Source organism: Bubalus kerabau, chromosome 6 (assembly GCF_029407905.1).
Source record: "Bubalus kerabau isolate K-KA32 ecotype Philippines breed swamp buffalo chromosome 6, PCC_UOA_SB_1v2, whole genome shotgun sequence".
In the NCBI taxonomy this organism is placed as follows: domain Eukaryota; kingdom Metazoa; phylum Chordata; class Mammalia; order Artiodactyla; family Bovidae; genus Bubalus; species Bubalus kerabau.
In genome coordinates, this window is record NC_073629.1 from 113,115,801 (window position 1) to 113,132,433 (window position 16,633).

Consider the following 16,633-nt stretch of genomic DNA (forward strand, 5'->3'; position numbering starts at 1 on the left):
GATGATATATGGACAGACTGACCACAAGAAGGATTGTATGAATTTAATTCCCATCTGTTGCCTGTTTATTTCACTGTCGACAAAACACAAAGTACTACCTTAAAGAAAAATACTTTTTTAGTTCTAAATCTGGTAGGTTTCTTCTTTTTAAAGAATTTTTGTTAGTCCTAGTAATAAGATAATTCACACTCACCCCAGAAAACCTTGGAGGAAGCAATAGTATGAAAGGAAAAATAGATCTCAATTACCCTTTTAATTCTGCCACCCAAAGAACCATTGTTAATGTTTTGGTTTGTATCCTTCTGTTCTTTTTTCTTCGCAAAGGATTGTGTACTTCAAGACATTTTAAAGGAGGAAAACAAATTGATTATAACCTGCTTTATTTTGGTATTTTAATTTTTTTATTTTGAGCATCCAAAATCTATTCAGATAAATTGGATAATAAAGGAATTAGTCATAGGGGAACGAAACAATTGCAGACAGTTAGCTGGCTTTATGGAGAAGGAGCCAAGGAACTGGTTTGGGGTTTCTTCTATCTCATCTCCATGGCCTTAAGGAAACTTATCCAGGTCTTCCCTTGCAAAGAATGAGGTACTTTTGTTTTTCCCAAAGCAGTTTGTTCAGACTTGTGTTAAAGTAGTTATGACCGCGTACTGTGTCTGTTTATATCTGTTTACTCAAAAAAGAGCTACTTCCATTAAGAAAAGCACTGTATTTCTCAATTTTGGTAAGTCCATTGTTTAGCTAGTGTGGGCACTTAGTAAATGTTGAATGATTCAGGTCTTATGGTGGGGGGCATGGGGCAAGAGAATTCAAAGCTGAGATTTCTAGATTACTGTTCATGATCTTTGTGGAGTTGTGAGGGAAATGAGAGACGTTCTGGAGGATGGAATGCATTAATAGTCCCAGTTTTCAAAAAGAGTAAAAAGATAACTGCCATATGAAGGAATTTTTTGTTATCCTAGGGTGTATTTTAAAAGAGAACATTAAGAACATTGTTAAAACATTTTATCAAGGGCCTCATGTTTTACATCTTGGGTTAGGTAAGGAGATAAGGAGGCAGCAAGGATAAGGAACATGAAAAAATGAGAGTTGCTCAGTCGTGTCCGACTCTTTGCGACCCCATGGACTGTAGCCTGTCAGACTCCTCTGTCCGTGGATTTCTCCAGGCTAGGATACTGAAGTGGGTAGCCATTTCCTTCTCTAGGGGACCTTCCCAATTCAGGGATCGAACCCAGGTCTCCTGCATTGCAGGCAGATTCTTTACTATCTGAGCCACCAGGGAAGCCAAAGGACATGGTACTACTTTTGGATTATTTAGTGGAGAAGCTGACACTAAGTAATTTCGCTGTCAGTGTTATAAGAGGGGGAAGTTCCCCAGAGGATGTAATGGCAACCCACTCCAGTATTCTTGCCTGGAGAATCCCATGGACAGAGGAGTCTGGCAGGCTATGGTCTGTAGGGTTGCAGAGTCTGACGGGACTGAAGCGACTTGGCATGCACACATGCACGTTGTAAAGGGAGTGTAATGGTTATACAGGATATTCAGCTGCTCATTTGATGCCTGCAGGCTTCTCATCCTTTATAGTTTTCCAAAACTGAGCTCATGAATTTTGCCCTTTTAAATTTCCTCTTTTATTTCATCTTAACATCACAGTGTGCCCGTTAGCTCAAGCCAGACATCTTGGAGTTATGCAGGTCATTTTCTTTTACTTCTATATCCCTGTGTCTAGTCCATCACAATGCTGTGTCAATTCTACCTCCAAAATACCTCTTGAACCTATTCATTTCTATCTTCATTGCCTCCAGCCTAGTGTAAGCCACCGTCATCTCCTGATATAAACTAAAGGACAGGCCTTCTAATGTTTCCTGGCTCCTTTTCTTCTGATTGCTGTCCCCACTGCAGCCAGAGTAATCTTAAAATGTAAATTGGATCCAGTTGTCTCCAAAATCTTTCACTAGTTCTCCATTTGTATGACTGTTTATTAGCTTTTCCTTCCACTAGCCAATTAGTTTTGTGAACATTCGTGGGTACTTGTGTGTAGCCAAACACCCAGGATCTAGATCTCTTTCCTTTCCCTCCTACGGCCCTCTTTCCAACCCCCTGCTGCTGCTGCTGCTAAGTCGCTTCAGTCGTGTCCGACTCTGCGCAACCCCATAGACAGCAGCCCACCAGGCTCCGCTGTCCCTGGGATTCTCCAGGCAAAAACACTGGAGTGGGTTGCCATTTTCTTCTCCAGTGCATGAAAGTGAAAAGTGAAAGTGAAGTCACTCAGTCATGCCAGACTCTTCGCGACCCCATGGACTGCACCCTACCAGGCTCCTCTGTCCATGTGATTCTCCAGGCAAGAGTACTGGAGTGGGGTGCCATTGCCTTCTCTGTTCCAACCCCCTACCCTACTCCTGTTTCTCATCTTTTCCTTTCTTCCTTTCCACTTAACCTCTCTACTTCTAGGCAGTTCCCATGGCGTCCCAGGTGAAAACAATTTGAAAAAATATTCCAGACAGCAGAAAGCCTGTGTGAAGACAAGTGGACAGGGAACTATAGGTTTCAGAGGGAAATTGCAAGACATTTTGCCTTGGCTATATTGTGAAGTGTGGGCGAGAAGAGCTTGCAGGTAGCCTTTCTATGTTACGAAGTTTTTTATTTTATGTGATCATTGCCTGCCAATGAATTGTTAATCAGGGAGCATTTTATTCAAATTTGCTTTTGAAAGAGATAATTGGTAGTAGCGTGGAGGATGGACTTTGACTGGTTAGATTATTGAGGATGCTGTTGCAGCAGTTGAGGTAATAAGTGTGAACAATAGAAGGTTACTTGGCCAGAGGATGGTTTGAGAGATTTAGAATTTGAAACTGATTGTTTAGTTGCTAAGTCGTGTCTGACTCTCTTGTGTCTCCATCGCCTGTAGCCAGCCAGGCTCCTCTGTCCATGGGATTTCCCAGGCAAGAATACTGAAGTGGGTTGCCATTTACTTCTCCAGGGGATCTTTCTGACCCAGGAATTGAACCCATGTTTCCTACATTAGCAGGTGGTTTCTTTACCACTGAGCCACAGGGAAGCCCTTAAAACCTGGTAGGATGTGATAATTGGGTATGGGAGATGATTCCCAGACTCTTAACCATTCGCTTAGTAGATGGTGGTATCCTTACCTGCCTTTGGGAATACCGGTGATGAAGGAGGTTTTGAGGAGTAGGTTTGGGGTCTGTTAGACCTAGAGGGCTGTGAGTGGTTGAATAAGAAAGCCTTACTCTGTCGGGGAGAGTTCACACCTGGAACTGAGTCATGAGCTTACACAGAAGTGCTTTTAGATTTGTACATCTTCACACATCTACGTGGACATTCTGAATTACTTTTGTAAGCTGAAGTTTGGGTTTGAACAACAGTTAACGAGTGAGGATTGTGGGTGTCAGGGAGGGGTGGTTTTGGAAGGCCCAGCTGCTGTCAGTGACTGCTAGTATTCCTGGGAGTGGCACTGGGCCTCCTGTGTTAAACAGATCTCCCTGTGGCCAGGAAGCTGAAGATGATCAGGAGAGGGAGATTTCACTTGGGCCTAGTGTTGAGGTGGTTGAACTTTTCTAGAGCAGTAGAGTAGTGGGGAGAAGCCACATTACGCTGGGTTTTGAAGTGGTTGGGAAGTGAGGCAGTGAAGACGTCTCTGAAATGAAGAGGAATATGACCAGTGCTGCATCGCCAGACAGGGATGCTACATTAGAGGACTTTTAAACAAATCACTATTAGATATATTGAGAGATGAGTGGAATGCTGATAGGGAAAGAATGAGTTTCTAGAAGAGAGGGCTATATGGAGCACGATTCTAGAGGAGGTAAAGGTCACTGGTGGGTTTTTAGGGAAGGACGTTATCTAGATACGTTTCAGCTTTTCCAGATATCTGTGGGTGAAGGAGGACTTGGGACAGGATTTGTTGATTACTAAGTGGAGCACAGCCATTCTCCTGGTTCAGGCTACCATCTTCTCTCAGTTGCATTATGTTTAGCTTGCCTTCACAGTAGCTGGAGGACTCTCTTAAGTATGCATTCCTGGTCATGTTAGTCTTTAGGTCTGGTACTTGTAAGAAGTGTTCAGTTCCTAGGCATGGGAAGCCCCTGGGGGTTGTTCAGTCGCTCAGTTGTGTCTGACTCTTTGCGACCCCATGGACTTAAGACCACCAAGCTTCCCTGTTCTCACTGTTTCCTGGAGTTATCAAACTCATGTCCATTGAGTCAGTGATGCCATCCAACTATCTCATTCTCTGGGGATTGTTGGGTGGATTTGAAACCTTGTGAGGAGCAGATGAAGAAATTAGGGGTGTTCGACAGGTGAGCTGGAAAGCCTCGTGAGACATAATAATTGCAGATACTGGGATGATTTTTCCATTAGAAACTGGAAGAGCGCTTAGATGTGCCCTCTAGTGGTAGACACTCTTAGGGAACATATTGACTCAGTATAAGATATTTTAAACTGATTTGTAATTATATAGATGTATATTTAAAAATTAATTTTTGGCAGACTGAACCATGACTATTTTAAAACTTTGAGACCTCACTGTTGGAAAGATTTTGATCTTTTTAGTCATAAAGACCTTGTTTTTGACTCTTGGTTCTGCTGGCTGTGATTGTGGGTAAATGGCTTAACTCCTTGGCTTTGTTTTCCTCATCTGTCATATTGGGGGTGGTTGTGAAACTTAAATGAGTATATGCAACATTCCCAGCTTCAGTTCTCAGTGGATATTAATTCCACTTTTTCAGGGAAGAGCCCAAATGTTCATGATGTGAACCACTGTGCTGGCAGGTCCTTCAGCAGTGGTTGGGTCCTCCTTTGTGGGCATGTTGTTTTCTGACTTGTTTAGCCTGTCTTACAGGGAAAGACTAGACATCTCTTCAAGAAAATTAGAGATACCAAGGGAACATTTCATGCAAAGATGGGCTCGATAAAGGACAGAATGGTATGGACCTAACAGAAGCAGAAGATATTAAGAGGTGGCAAGAATACCCAGAAGAGCTGTACAAAAAAGATCTTCACGACCCAGATAATCACAATGGTGTGATCACTCACCTAGAGCCAGACATCCTGGAATGTGAAGTCAAGTGGGCCTTAGAAAGCATCACTACGAACAAAGCTAGTGGAGGTGATGGAATTCCAGTTGAGCTATTCCAAATCCTGAGAGATGATGCTGTGAAAGTGCTGCACTCAATTTGCCAGCAAATGTGGAAAACTCAGCAGTGGCCACAGGACTGGAAAAGGTCAGCTTTCATTCCAGTCCCTAAGAAAGGCAATGCCAAAGAACGCTCAAACTACCGCACAATTGCACTCATCTCACACGCTAGTAAAGTAATGCTCAAAATTCTCCAAGCGAGGCTTCAGGAATACATGAACCGTGAACTTCCTGATGTTCAAGCTGGTTTTAGAAAAGGCAGAGGAACGAGAGATAAATTGCCAACATCTGCTGGATCATGGAAAAAGCAAGAGAGTTCCAGAAAAACATCTATTTCTGCTTTATTGACTATGCCAAAGCCTTTGACTGTGTGGATCACAATAAACTGTGGACAATTCTGAAAGAGATGGGAATACCAAACCACCTGACCTGCCTTTTGAGAAATCTGTATGCAGGTCAGGAAGCAACAGTTAGAACTGGACATGGAACAACAGACTGGTTCCAAATAGGAAAAGGAGTACATCAAGGCTGTATATTGCCACCCCGCTTATTTAACTTATATGAGAGTACATCATGAGAAACGCTGGACTGGAAGAAACACAAGCTGGAATCAAGATTGCCGGGAGAAATCTCAATAACCTCAGATATGCAGATGACACCACCCTTATGGCAGAAAGTGAAGAGGAACTCAAAAGCCTCTTGATGAAAGTGAAAGTGGGGAGTGAAAAAGTTGGCTTAAAGCTCAACATTCAGAAAACAAAGATCATGGAATCTGGTCCCATCACTTCATGGGAAATAGATGGGGAAACAATGGAAACAGTGTCAGACTTAATTTTTCTGGGCTCCAAAATCACTGCAGATGGTGACTGCAGCCATGAAATTAAAAGACGCTTACTCCTTGGAAGAAAAGTTATGACCAACCTAGATAGCATATTAAAAAGCAGAGACATTACTTTGCCAACAAAGGTCCGTCTAGTCAAGGCTATGGTTTTTCCAGTGGTCATGTATAGATGTGAGAGTTGGACTGTGAAGAAAGCTGTGTGCCAAAGAATTGATGCTTTTGAACTGTGGTGTTGGAGAAGACTCTTGAGAGTCCCTTGGCCTGCAAGGAGATCCAGCCAGTCCATCCTAAAGGAGATCAGTCCTGGGTGTTCTTTGGAAGGAATGATGCTAAAGCTGAAGCTCCCAATACATTGGCCACCTCATCCGGAGAGTTGACTCATTGGAAAAGATTCTGATGCTGGGAGGGTTTGGGGGCAGGAGGAGAAGGGGACGACAGAGGATGAGATGGCTGGATGGCATCACCAACTCAATGGATGTGAGTTTGGGTAAACTCCGGGAGTTGGTGATGGACAGGGAGGCCTGGCGTGCTGTGATTCATGGGGTCGCGAAGAGTCAGACACGACTGAGCGACTGAATGAACTGATAGGCATTGGACTCGATGACCTCTAAGTCCGTGAGTAATTAGAAAGAAAACAAAAAACCAACCCAATAACAATGAACACTTTGAGCACCCAGATGGTAGTCTTAATCTGTTTATTACCAAAGAGAATCAGGCTCCCTGGTGAAATGGTTATTCCGCATCTGAGGCAAGAAATAAGCTGATTTTGGAACATTTGACATACCAGATAGAAATGAAGCTCTCAAAGACTACTAGGTTTGGGTCAGAAGGACTTGGGAGCTAACCTGAAGCCTCTCCCACTAGGCAAAGATGAGAGAGTTTGAGTATTGTTAAGAATAATTGCAGTGAAATGAAATATATTAATGAAAATAATTTTACTGTTGGAGGATTGTTAGTGAACCAAGTCATTATTATGAAAACTAATAAATGGAAGAAGGAAAGCTGTTTCTTTTCTTACATGAGATATATTCTATTAGGTAATACCAGATAGTGTAAGAGGGAAGTTTCTCTTTGTAGAACCTTTACCTAGTAAATAAAGAAGAAATGATAGAATAAAGTCAGTCTGTAACCTTAGTGAATTTGGGGATCTAAGCTTCGCTCTTGAAGAACTGCTTAGCCTTGCAAAACCAACCAGGCAGTCTGTGCCTCCTGGTGGAGTAACATACCACCACATGGATGTAGTCTTGCCAAGTCTACATCCAGTCACCTGTTTACATGAAATGCAGAGAACAGAGAAATGTATTAAACTATATCACAGGGATAAAGTTAGCAAAATTCAGACTTAAAAATCCTTATCTTTTAGAGAGAACATTTTGAAATATTTGCAGATGAAACGATTGCTATTGCTAAGTCACTTCAGTTGTGTCCAACTTTGTGCGACCCCATAGACGGCAGCCCACCAGGCTTCCCTGTCCCTGGGGTTCTCCAGGCAAGAACACTGGAGTGGGTTGCCATTTCCTTCTCCAATGCATGAAAGTGAAAAGTGAAAGTGAAGGCGCTCAGTCATGTCTGACCCTCAGCGACCCCATGGACTGCAGCCTTCCAGGCTCCTCCATCCATGGGATTTTCCAGGCAAGAGTACTGGAGTGGGGTGCCATTGCCTTCTCCGGATGAAATGATAACTTGTCTTAAAAGAATTGTCTCCAAACTTGAAAATAATTTCCTTTAAAAATTTTGAAAGCAAAAGAGTTCCTTCAGAATAATATTAAAGGAGGGTTAGATGGGGCTGTAGAAGGAGTGGGATGGCCTGGGGACTGGGTTGGTGGGTACAGGAGAGTTTCTTGATGATCCTTTTATATATGTTCAAAATTGTCTATAATAAAACATTAAAAAATAAGTAAAAAGAAACAAATAAAAAATAAAACTTTATTAGTCTTACTGTACTAATGCATACTCTTTTTTTTTCCCCTTGTATTGCTTTCTACATGTAAACACATTCTGTGTATTTACTAGGTACCTGCTACTTTTTCTGCTGTTCGTGAATAATGTGCAAGTATTTATTCTGCTTGACCTTCATACTTTTTAATGTACAAGTTGTAGACCACTCCCCACCCCCCCTTTTTTTTGTCAATACAGCTTAGCAATTTGGGGATATATTTCAGTGCTTCTGTTGAATTTTCTTTGGGCTAAACTACTGACTTGCAGTACCTTGGTCCCTTTTACCCTTGTTATCTATTACTTCATGGAACTTTGGGCTACTCCTGATGGTTTCCCTAGAGGGAAACTTGCCATTTTTTGCTGAGATTCACTCCTTTTTAAAATAACATCTTATAAAATTAACTCGTTCCCCTTTTCCCAGTTTTCTTCCTTCGAGGTAATTTCTTTTATCAGCTTGAAGTATATTTTTACCTTTCTTTTTTTCCTTAGCAGTAAATATGGCTTTTTTTTTTTCTCCTTGTACTTCACCTTTTTTCCCCACTGTATTTTCAAATTCTCTACACTGACCATTAATTTCTTTTATTAAAAGTGAATTATGAAATGTTGTGGGCATATTTAAAAGTATCATCTTTTTTACAGGTGTCTGTATTTTGCATTTTCTCTTGGGGAGCAAAAATATTTTTTAAAATATTTTGTTAAATATTAGAAAATCATTCTTTGAAGTCACTGTTTTAGTTTTTAACTCCACAAGTACTACTTGAGAATTTGCGTCATTTTACATCCTTGCCAATAGCTGGTATTGTTACAGTTATTAATTTTTATTAATCCAGTGTATGTAAGGTGATGTCTCACTTTTGCTTTAATTATACGTTACTTTTATAGTTTGGAAAAAGGTGTCTCCTCCTCACTCCCTAAACTTCTAAGGGATATGGCACAATACTTCTTAAGGAAGTTGTCTACTTATTTGTCAATGAACTCAATGAACTATTTTCTTAGTGAGCTATTACAACAGATTGCATTAGAGCTGAAATCTTGGATACCTTGAGATAATGGCTTTTCCTTTCTGTTCTTTTGAAGAACTAAAATGAAAATACTACATTTTGTGGAAATAAAAAGTCCTTACTGCCAGCTCATTTGACACTTTGTTTTTCTATTCTGTTTACTGTTTTAGGCTCCGAGCTCTGTCCAGTGGTGGGAGTATTACATCCCCCCCTCTTTCACCAGCATTGCCGAAGTATAAGTTAGCGGACTATCGTTACGGGCGAGAAGAAATGTTAGCACTTTTCCTTAAAGACAATAAGGTAAGAACGTAGGAAAGAGTTCAAAATTGCAAATGCGATTTCTGGGTATGTACAGTTACGAGTTGATACATGAAATAGCTATAGTTCTTCTCTCTTTTCTTCCTGTGTTGAAACCTGCATTAGTTCACAGAGGCTCTTCTAAATGATGCACACTTTATGCTTTAGAGAAAACCTAAGATTTCACCACAGAAGTAGAAAGCTTCATGGAAGCAGGAGAGTGGTCAGGACTCAATGCTTTGTCTAACTGATTGCCTCACAACCTTTATTTTTATCCCATTGTGATAGCTGAGAAAGTTTTCTCTTCTCTTTATTGCATCTGTTAGGAGCCAGAAGGGCAGATGCTTCTCTTGTTCTTTGCTTTTGAGTTAAATGTAAAATTTTAGTGGGGAGAAAATCTTAAAATATAGTACCTCATTTGTGTTACTTATAAATGATCAAAACTCACAGTATAAAGTACACTTCTGTTATGTAACTAGTGAGGAATAACATTTTCTACTTGTGTACTTTGCTTTTAATTTTATTAATGGATTAAGGATCAAATTTTAATGATCGTTGCTAAGAACAGATACAGTTGCTTGTAAAATTCTCCTTACCGTCTGTGGTTTGAGTTAAATGTGCGCTCTGGAGTATCAGGGTCAGTGTTATATATCAAATCTGAGCGTGGTAGTCTAATGGGAGGACGGGGTGAGTGACTGGGCTTTTAAAAAATGTTTGACCCTGTCAGAATATTAATTGTGACTGAATAAGCTTTTAATCCATATCTTTGAAGTCAGCAGCAGATAAACCAAACAATGTTTTCTTGTTTTGGCTTCTTTAGAATTGCAGGGAGAGCATTAATCTCATGGTCATGTGTTTGGTCAAACAGATCCCTTCAGACCTTCTGGATAAAGAATTTCTGCCTATCCTACAGGAGGAGCCCCTGCTGCCACTGGCTCTTGTGCCCTTCACGGAAGAAGAACAGGTGTGTGCGTAGCTTTGAGCCTCAGGTCCACCCTTGTTTGTTCCCACTGAGGCATGAAAATAGGAAGTTCCTCTTTGCCTCTAAGGAGTGTCCTCCTTCCCCAGGTCTGCTTCCTTCTACTCTTCTCGGCATATGGATGCCTCTCTTAGTTGACTAGATTCTGATTTAGATTTGAGGCTGTTGAGTATTATGTAGAGATAAGGATGTGTGTTAGAATAGAGAGAAAAAGGTATTTTTCAGGGGAGAGGGCCTTCTTTTCAGAAACATGTCGTTTTTCAGAAGTAATATGCTAAACCTGAATTCCCACCAGTTTTTACCACTAGAGGAAAATGTAAATAATCAGCTCACAGTGTGCTTAAAACGGTGCTTTTCTGTCACAGATTTTTTAAAATGGTAATTGTGAGAAAGTTAGAGTTTTGGGTTGTAAAGTAACAGATTCTGTGTTACAGTGTACAATGTCCATAGATAAATAATGGAGTTTCTGATTTCAATGAACTATGGTGATTATTGGGCTTCCCTCATAGCTTAGTTGGTAAAGAATCTGCCTGCAATGCAGGAGACCTGGGTTCAGTCCCTGGGATGGGAAGATCCCCTGGACGAGGAAATGGCAGCCCACTCCAGTATTCTTCCCTGGAGCATCCCATAGACAGAGGAGCCTGGTGGGCTACAATCCATGGGGTCGCAAGAGTTGGACATGACTTAGCGACTAAACCGCCACCACCGTGGTGATTATAGTAAAATGGAGAAAGAAAGAGCTTTGTTAGAATGCCGCTTTAAATGAAGAATCATCATTACTTTTTAAGAAAACTGCTTTATTGAGACCTAAGTTACATGGCATAAAATTAAACATGTTTGTAGTTTTTAGTAGATGCAGAGTTGTGTAACCCATCACCACTGTCTAATTCCAGAGCATTTTTCATTATTTTTTTGTGACAGCTCTGGGTGTTTTCTCTGTACTCTTGCCGTGCTGTGCATGGTGAAATCAGTCTGTTAAGAGGGAAAAGCCTATTAAAAGAACTTAGTGAAACTTCCCTGGTGGTTCAGAACTGATGAGGAACTAAGATCTCACAAGCCACAAGGCATGGCCAAATAAAAATTAGACTTCTGTTAACCTGTGTTAAGTTTTAAGAAAGGTGTGATATTTATTTGGTGACTTTGAGCATCATACTTCTGTAAGCAGTTTTGTTTCATTTGCGGTTTCTCCTAAATCAGGCTGTGCTGTGTGCTTAGTCACTCAGTTGTGTTCGATTCTTTGCGACCCCATGGACTGTAACCCGCCGAGCTCCTCTGTCCATGGGGATTCTCCAGGCAAGAATACTGGAGTGAGTTGTCATGCCCTCCTCCAGGGGATCTTCCCAACCTAGGATTGAACCCAGGTCTCCCGCTTTGCAGGCAGATTCTTTACCGTCTGAGCCACCATGAGAGCCCAAGAATAGTGGAGTAGGTATTCTATCCCTTCTCCAGGGGATCTTCCCGACCCTGGAATCTAACCAGGGTCTCCTTCATTGCAGGTGGATTCTTTACTAGCTGAGCTACCAGGGAAGTCCAAAATCAGGCTAATAGTTCCTTCTTTATTCATGAAACCCAGTATCATCTAGGGTCATCAACAAATATTTTCATTGATGAAAAGTTGTTATTGTTATAAAGAATTCATGGGAAAGGAAGGGTCCTGTCTCTAGTAATTGCTGAAAAGTTTCTTTTCAAAAATGGTAAATTTCCTTTAAAAAAAATTGGACATCTGATTATATTTTGGTTTAATTTTTCTCAAAAATATTTTTATTATGAAGCATTTCAAATAGTATAGAGAATATTATTACAAAGACCTGAATATTTTCAACTCATATACATCTAATCTTAAAATAATTTGTGTATATTTTTGTTTTAAGAAGCAAAATTTCTCCTTCACCCCAGTTGAGACTGCCTGGGGTGTACCCCTCTCTGCATTTCCAGGGATTACTATGAATCAGATTACTTTCATCATTCATGTTTTGATATTTTCATTACATATTTGTGTGTCCATATACCTATAAGTGGAGAAGGCAATGGCACCCCACTCCAGTACTCTTGCCTGGAAAATCCCATGGACGGAGGAGCCTGGTAGGCTGCAGTCCATGGGGTCGCTACGAGTTGGACATGACTGAGCAACTTCACTTTCACTTTTCACTTTCATGCATTGGAGAAGGAAGTGGCAACCCACTCCAGTGTTCTTGCCTGGAGAATCCCAGGGACAGAGGATCCTGGTGGGCTGCTGTTTATGGGGTCGCACAGTCGGACACAACTGAAGCGACTTGGCAGCAGCAGCAGCATACCTATAAGAGTTTCATTTTATAGGGTTATAAATTTTACATGGACTGTAGCCTGCCAGGCTCCTCAGTTCATGGAATTCTCCAAGCAATGATGCTGAAGTGGGTAGCCATTTCCTTCTCTAGGGGATCTTCCTGACCCAGGTATTGAACCCAGGTCTCCAAATTGCAGGCAGATTCTTTACCATCTGAACCACCAGGGAAGCCTATATTGAAGGTAGCATACTGTGTATTACAGAGGAGGAAATGGTAACCCACTCCAGTATCTTTGCCTGGAGAATCTCATGGACAGAGGAGCCTGTCAGGCTACAATCCTTGGGGTCACAAAGAGTAGGACACGATTGAAGTGACAGCACCACTGTATAATTATATTCTGCAGCTTGTTTTTTCTTTGAGTAATGATTTTTAGATTTCACATTCATACATATGGCATCAGTTTGTTCATCTCTGCTTTATAATATTTCATAAGTGAGAAAAATCAATAAAATACTTTTTTTTTTGCTGTAAAATGTATTCATATTTGATTAAGGAAAATACAGAAAGATATGAAGAGGTAAATCTTTCCTATAAAGTCACCATGTAGAAATAATTACTTGTTAACATTTGGTATGTTTATTTTTGTGTATCTTCAGTTGTCAAAATACACCGGTAATGCAGACTGAATCCAACAGCGTATCAAAAGAATTATACACCATGGCTAAGTGGGGTTTATCCCCAGAATTCCAGGGTGGTGCAACATAAAACCAATATAATATACCCCATTAATAGAATGAAGAAAAGAAAAGCACTTGATCACCTCAGTTTCCACAGAAAAAGCACACAATTCAACACCCTTTTGTGAAAGCAAACGTAACAAACTGGGAATGAAAGTGAGCTTAGTTAAGGGCTTTTATGAAAAACCCACAACCAACATCATACTCAGTGATGAAAGACTGAAAGCTTTTCTAGTATATCTGCTTTCACTACTGATATTGAAACTTGTGTTGGAAGTTTTAGCTGAGCTCTTAGGCTAGAAAGGAAATAAAAAGGATCCAGATTGGAAGGGAAGAAGTAAAATTATCTGTTTGAAGATGACATGATCCTTCATACAGAAAATCCTAGAGAATCCACAGAATAACTGTTAACACCAGTAAGTAAATACAGCACAGTTGTATGCTACAGAATCAGTACACAAAAGTCAGCTGTGTTTCCATTATTGTATACTTAGTCGCTCAGTTGTGTCCGACTCTTTGCAACCCCATGTCCTGTAGCCTGCCAGGCTTCTCTGTCCATGGGAATTCTCCAGGCAAGAATACTGGAGTGGGTCGCCATGCCCTCCTCCAGGGTATCTTCCCAACTCAGACATTGAACCCAGGTTTCCTGCATTGCAGGTGGATTCTTTACTGACTGAGCCACCAGGGAAGCATTTCGATATACTAGCAATGGACAATTTGCAAAGGAAATTAAGAAAATTCTGTTTACAATAGTATCAAAACCAAAATACTTAGGAATAAATTTAACTAAGTAGTATGAAACTTTATACAATAAAAAAAAAAAAAGAAACACTATTGAAAGAAATTAAAGAAGATCTGAATAAATGAAAAGGCGTTAGCATTTTATTAACTGTTGAAAGACTTAATATTATTAATGATTTGCTGCCAGTACAATCCCCACCAAAGTCCCAGTGGCTTTTTGGGTAGAAGCTGATTTTAAAATTTATATAGAATTGCAGAGGACCCTAAGTTGTCAAAACAGTTTTGCAAAGAAGAAATAGGACCTGTACCTCCAGTTTCAGAACTTAACTGCAGAGCTACCGTAATCAAAACTGGTTTTAACTTCCCTGGCGGTCCAGTGGTTAAGATTTTTATGCTTCCAATGTAGAGGGCGTGGGTTTGATTCCTGGACTAAGGGAACTAAGATCCTACATCCCTTGTGGCCAAAAAAAAAAAAAAAAAAAACATCCAAAACAAAAACAAAAAACTGTGGCTTAAGGATAGATGCACATACCAGCTGATTAAAATTGAAAGTTCAGAAATAAAACCAACTCACTCCATACTGCTGGATCACTTTGAAGAAACATTGTATGTGGGTATGTATGACTTTTGCTGCCATGATTTCATTGTTTTTTTCATGAGCAGTGAATCATGTGGAATTCTCCAGGCCAGAATACTGGAGTGGATAGCCTTTCCCTTCTCCAGGGGAATCTTCCCAACCCAGGGATTGAACCCAGGTCTCCCACATTGCAGGCAGATTCTTTACCAGCTGAGCCAAAGGCAAATCCAAGAATACTGGAGTTAGGTAGCCTATTCCTTCTCCAGCGGATCTTCCCATCCCAGGAATTGAACTGGGGTCTCCTCCATTGCAGGCAGATTTTTTTTTACCAACTGAGCTATCAGGGAAGCCCAAATCATATGGTTTAGAAATCAAAATTTATCTCTCCCCCATCCTTTCCACCAGCCATCTGTCTCCTTTTCTGAAAGGCAGCCTGTATTAGCAGTTTCTTGTGTATTTTTCCAAGTAAATATTGAATATATTTCCCCCTTTTTGTGAAGGTGGTGGTGTATACTAAGCTTTGTTCTATATTTATGTTGTTTTTATTGAAAAATATTCTCTGCACATTTGGGAAAAGTATTCTTTCTTTGTTTTAGTTTGCATTTCTTTCCCCAGTGCAGTTTTTCAGATACTTGCATTTATATATCTTTTAATTTTTTGTTCTTTGCCATTTTTGTTGGGGGGGGGGGTGCGGATAATAATCTTTTTCTTGAGTTAGTTCTAAACCTAACCTGTTAAATTTTCTTTTTTTTTTTTCACTTCCTTTTTTATTGGAATACAATTGCTTTACAGTGCTGTGTTAGTTTCTGCCATACAGTGAAGTGAATTAGCTGTATGTGTACATGTATCCCCTCTTGAACCTCCCTCCCACCCCTCATCCACTCATCTACTAGTTCATTTTTATAAATTTAAAATTGCATTGGTTTTCATTTATGATATTTTTTAATACAGAAGCTTATTTTTATATAGCTCATTATACCAGTTTCAGTCTTTTGTGATTAGTTTTCCAATTGTTTATGAATATTTTTTAATAATTATTTTTTATTTTTCGTTAAATGACTGCCTAGATTTTCTTAGAGACGACATGGGTTAGAAAAGCTTTTTAGTAAGTAGGCAGAAGGACTTGGTACTAGTTACTAATGTGATATGCTTTAAGGGCTACACAGATTACTTGAGCAATCAAAAATTATTCAATAAATGCTGCTGAAAACTGTTGGTTTTTTAAAAAGGAATAAAGTTAGATATGCAGTACACCTTCACATGAAAATTAGTTCTAGAATCACTAAAGAAGTAACCCTTCATTTTGTTTTTATAATGGAAAAGTGTATCGGAAGGTGTTAAGATTTGAATGCTGTAATTACCAGGGCTTAATGTAAAGATTGGATTCCTTGGTGACTGAGACAGTAAAGAATCCGCTCACAATGTGGAGACCTGGAATTTGATCCTTGGGTGGAGAACATCCACTGGTGAAAGAAATGGCAACCCATTCCAGTAATCTTGCCTGGAGAATTCCATGGACAGAGGAGCCTGGCGTACTGCAGCCCATGGGGTCGCAAAGAGTTGCACATGACTGAGCGATTAAGCACAGCACAACACAAAAATGCAAAATTTAGGAATTCTTGACACTTGCTAGCCTTTCTTTTTATAATATATGTTGGAATAGGACAGTACTTAGAGCTGGCAAAAGATTCATTAAGCAAAAGATTCGTTAATATTTTGAAATTAACACTTTGGATGGTTACCTGCAGGAATTGTTTAGACCTTCCTAGGCTAGAGTTTTGCATACCTATTCACCCTGTTACTCCTATCCAGAAGGTAAATAATTCTAATAACCTAAAACAGCTTCTTGCTATATATCTTGTTTCCTGATGTTACCTGAAGAGGGTATTTTATCTTTAAAAGTAAGTTAACTGAGTGTGCGCATTTCCTGCCCACACCCTCCCCACCACATATACTCTTAAACATACATGTACACACATATATGAATGCATGCATGTGTAAAATATAATTACGTAAAAGGTTTTCTTTGAACAAAATCAATGCTCGAATAAGATCTTCTAGTTGCTCTTTGATTGGACATTTCCCTGTATGTCCTTATCGAG

The 16,633-nt window shown here is 40.1% G+C and overlaps 1 protein-coding gene across 9 annotated transcripts in view; it reads left to right on the plus strand.

Moving 5' to 3' along the window:
• The window catches only part of GIGYF2 (GRB10 interacting GYF protein 2), a 130,482-nt gene that overhangs the window by 30,082 nt on the left and 83,767 nt on the right, over positions 1 to 16,633 (plus strand). For all 9 annotated transcript variants that reach the window (XM_055586479.1, XM_055586483.1, XM_055586484.1 and 6 more), the window contains 2 exons: positions 9,107 to 9,236; positions 10,102 to 10,197. In XM_055586479.1, coding sequence (XP_055442454.1) covers positions 9,107 to 9,236; positions 10,102 to 10,197 — 226 coding nt within the window. The remainder of the gene's footprint in view (positions 1 to 9,106; positions 9,237 to 10,101; positions 10,198 to 16,633) is intronic.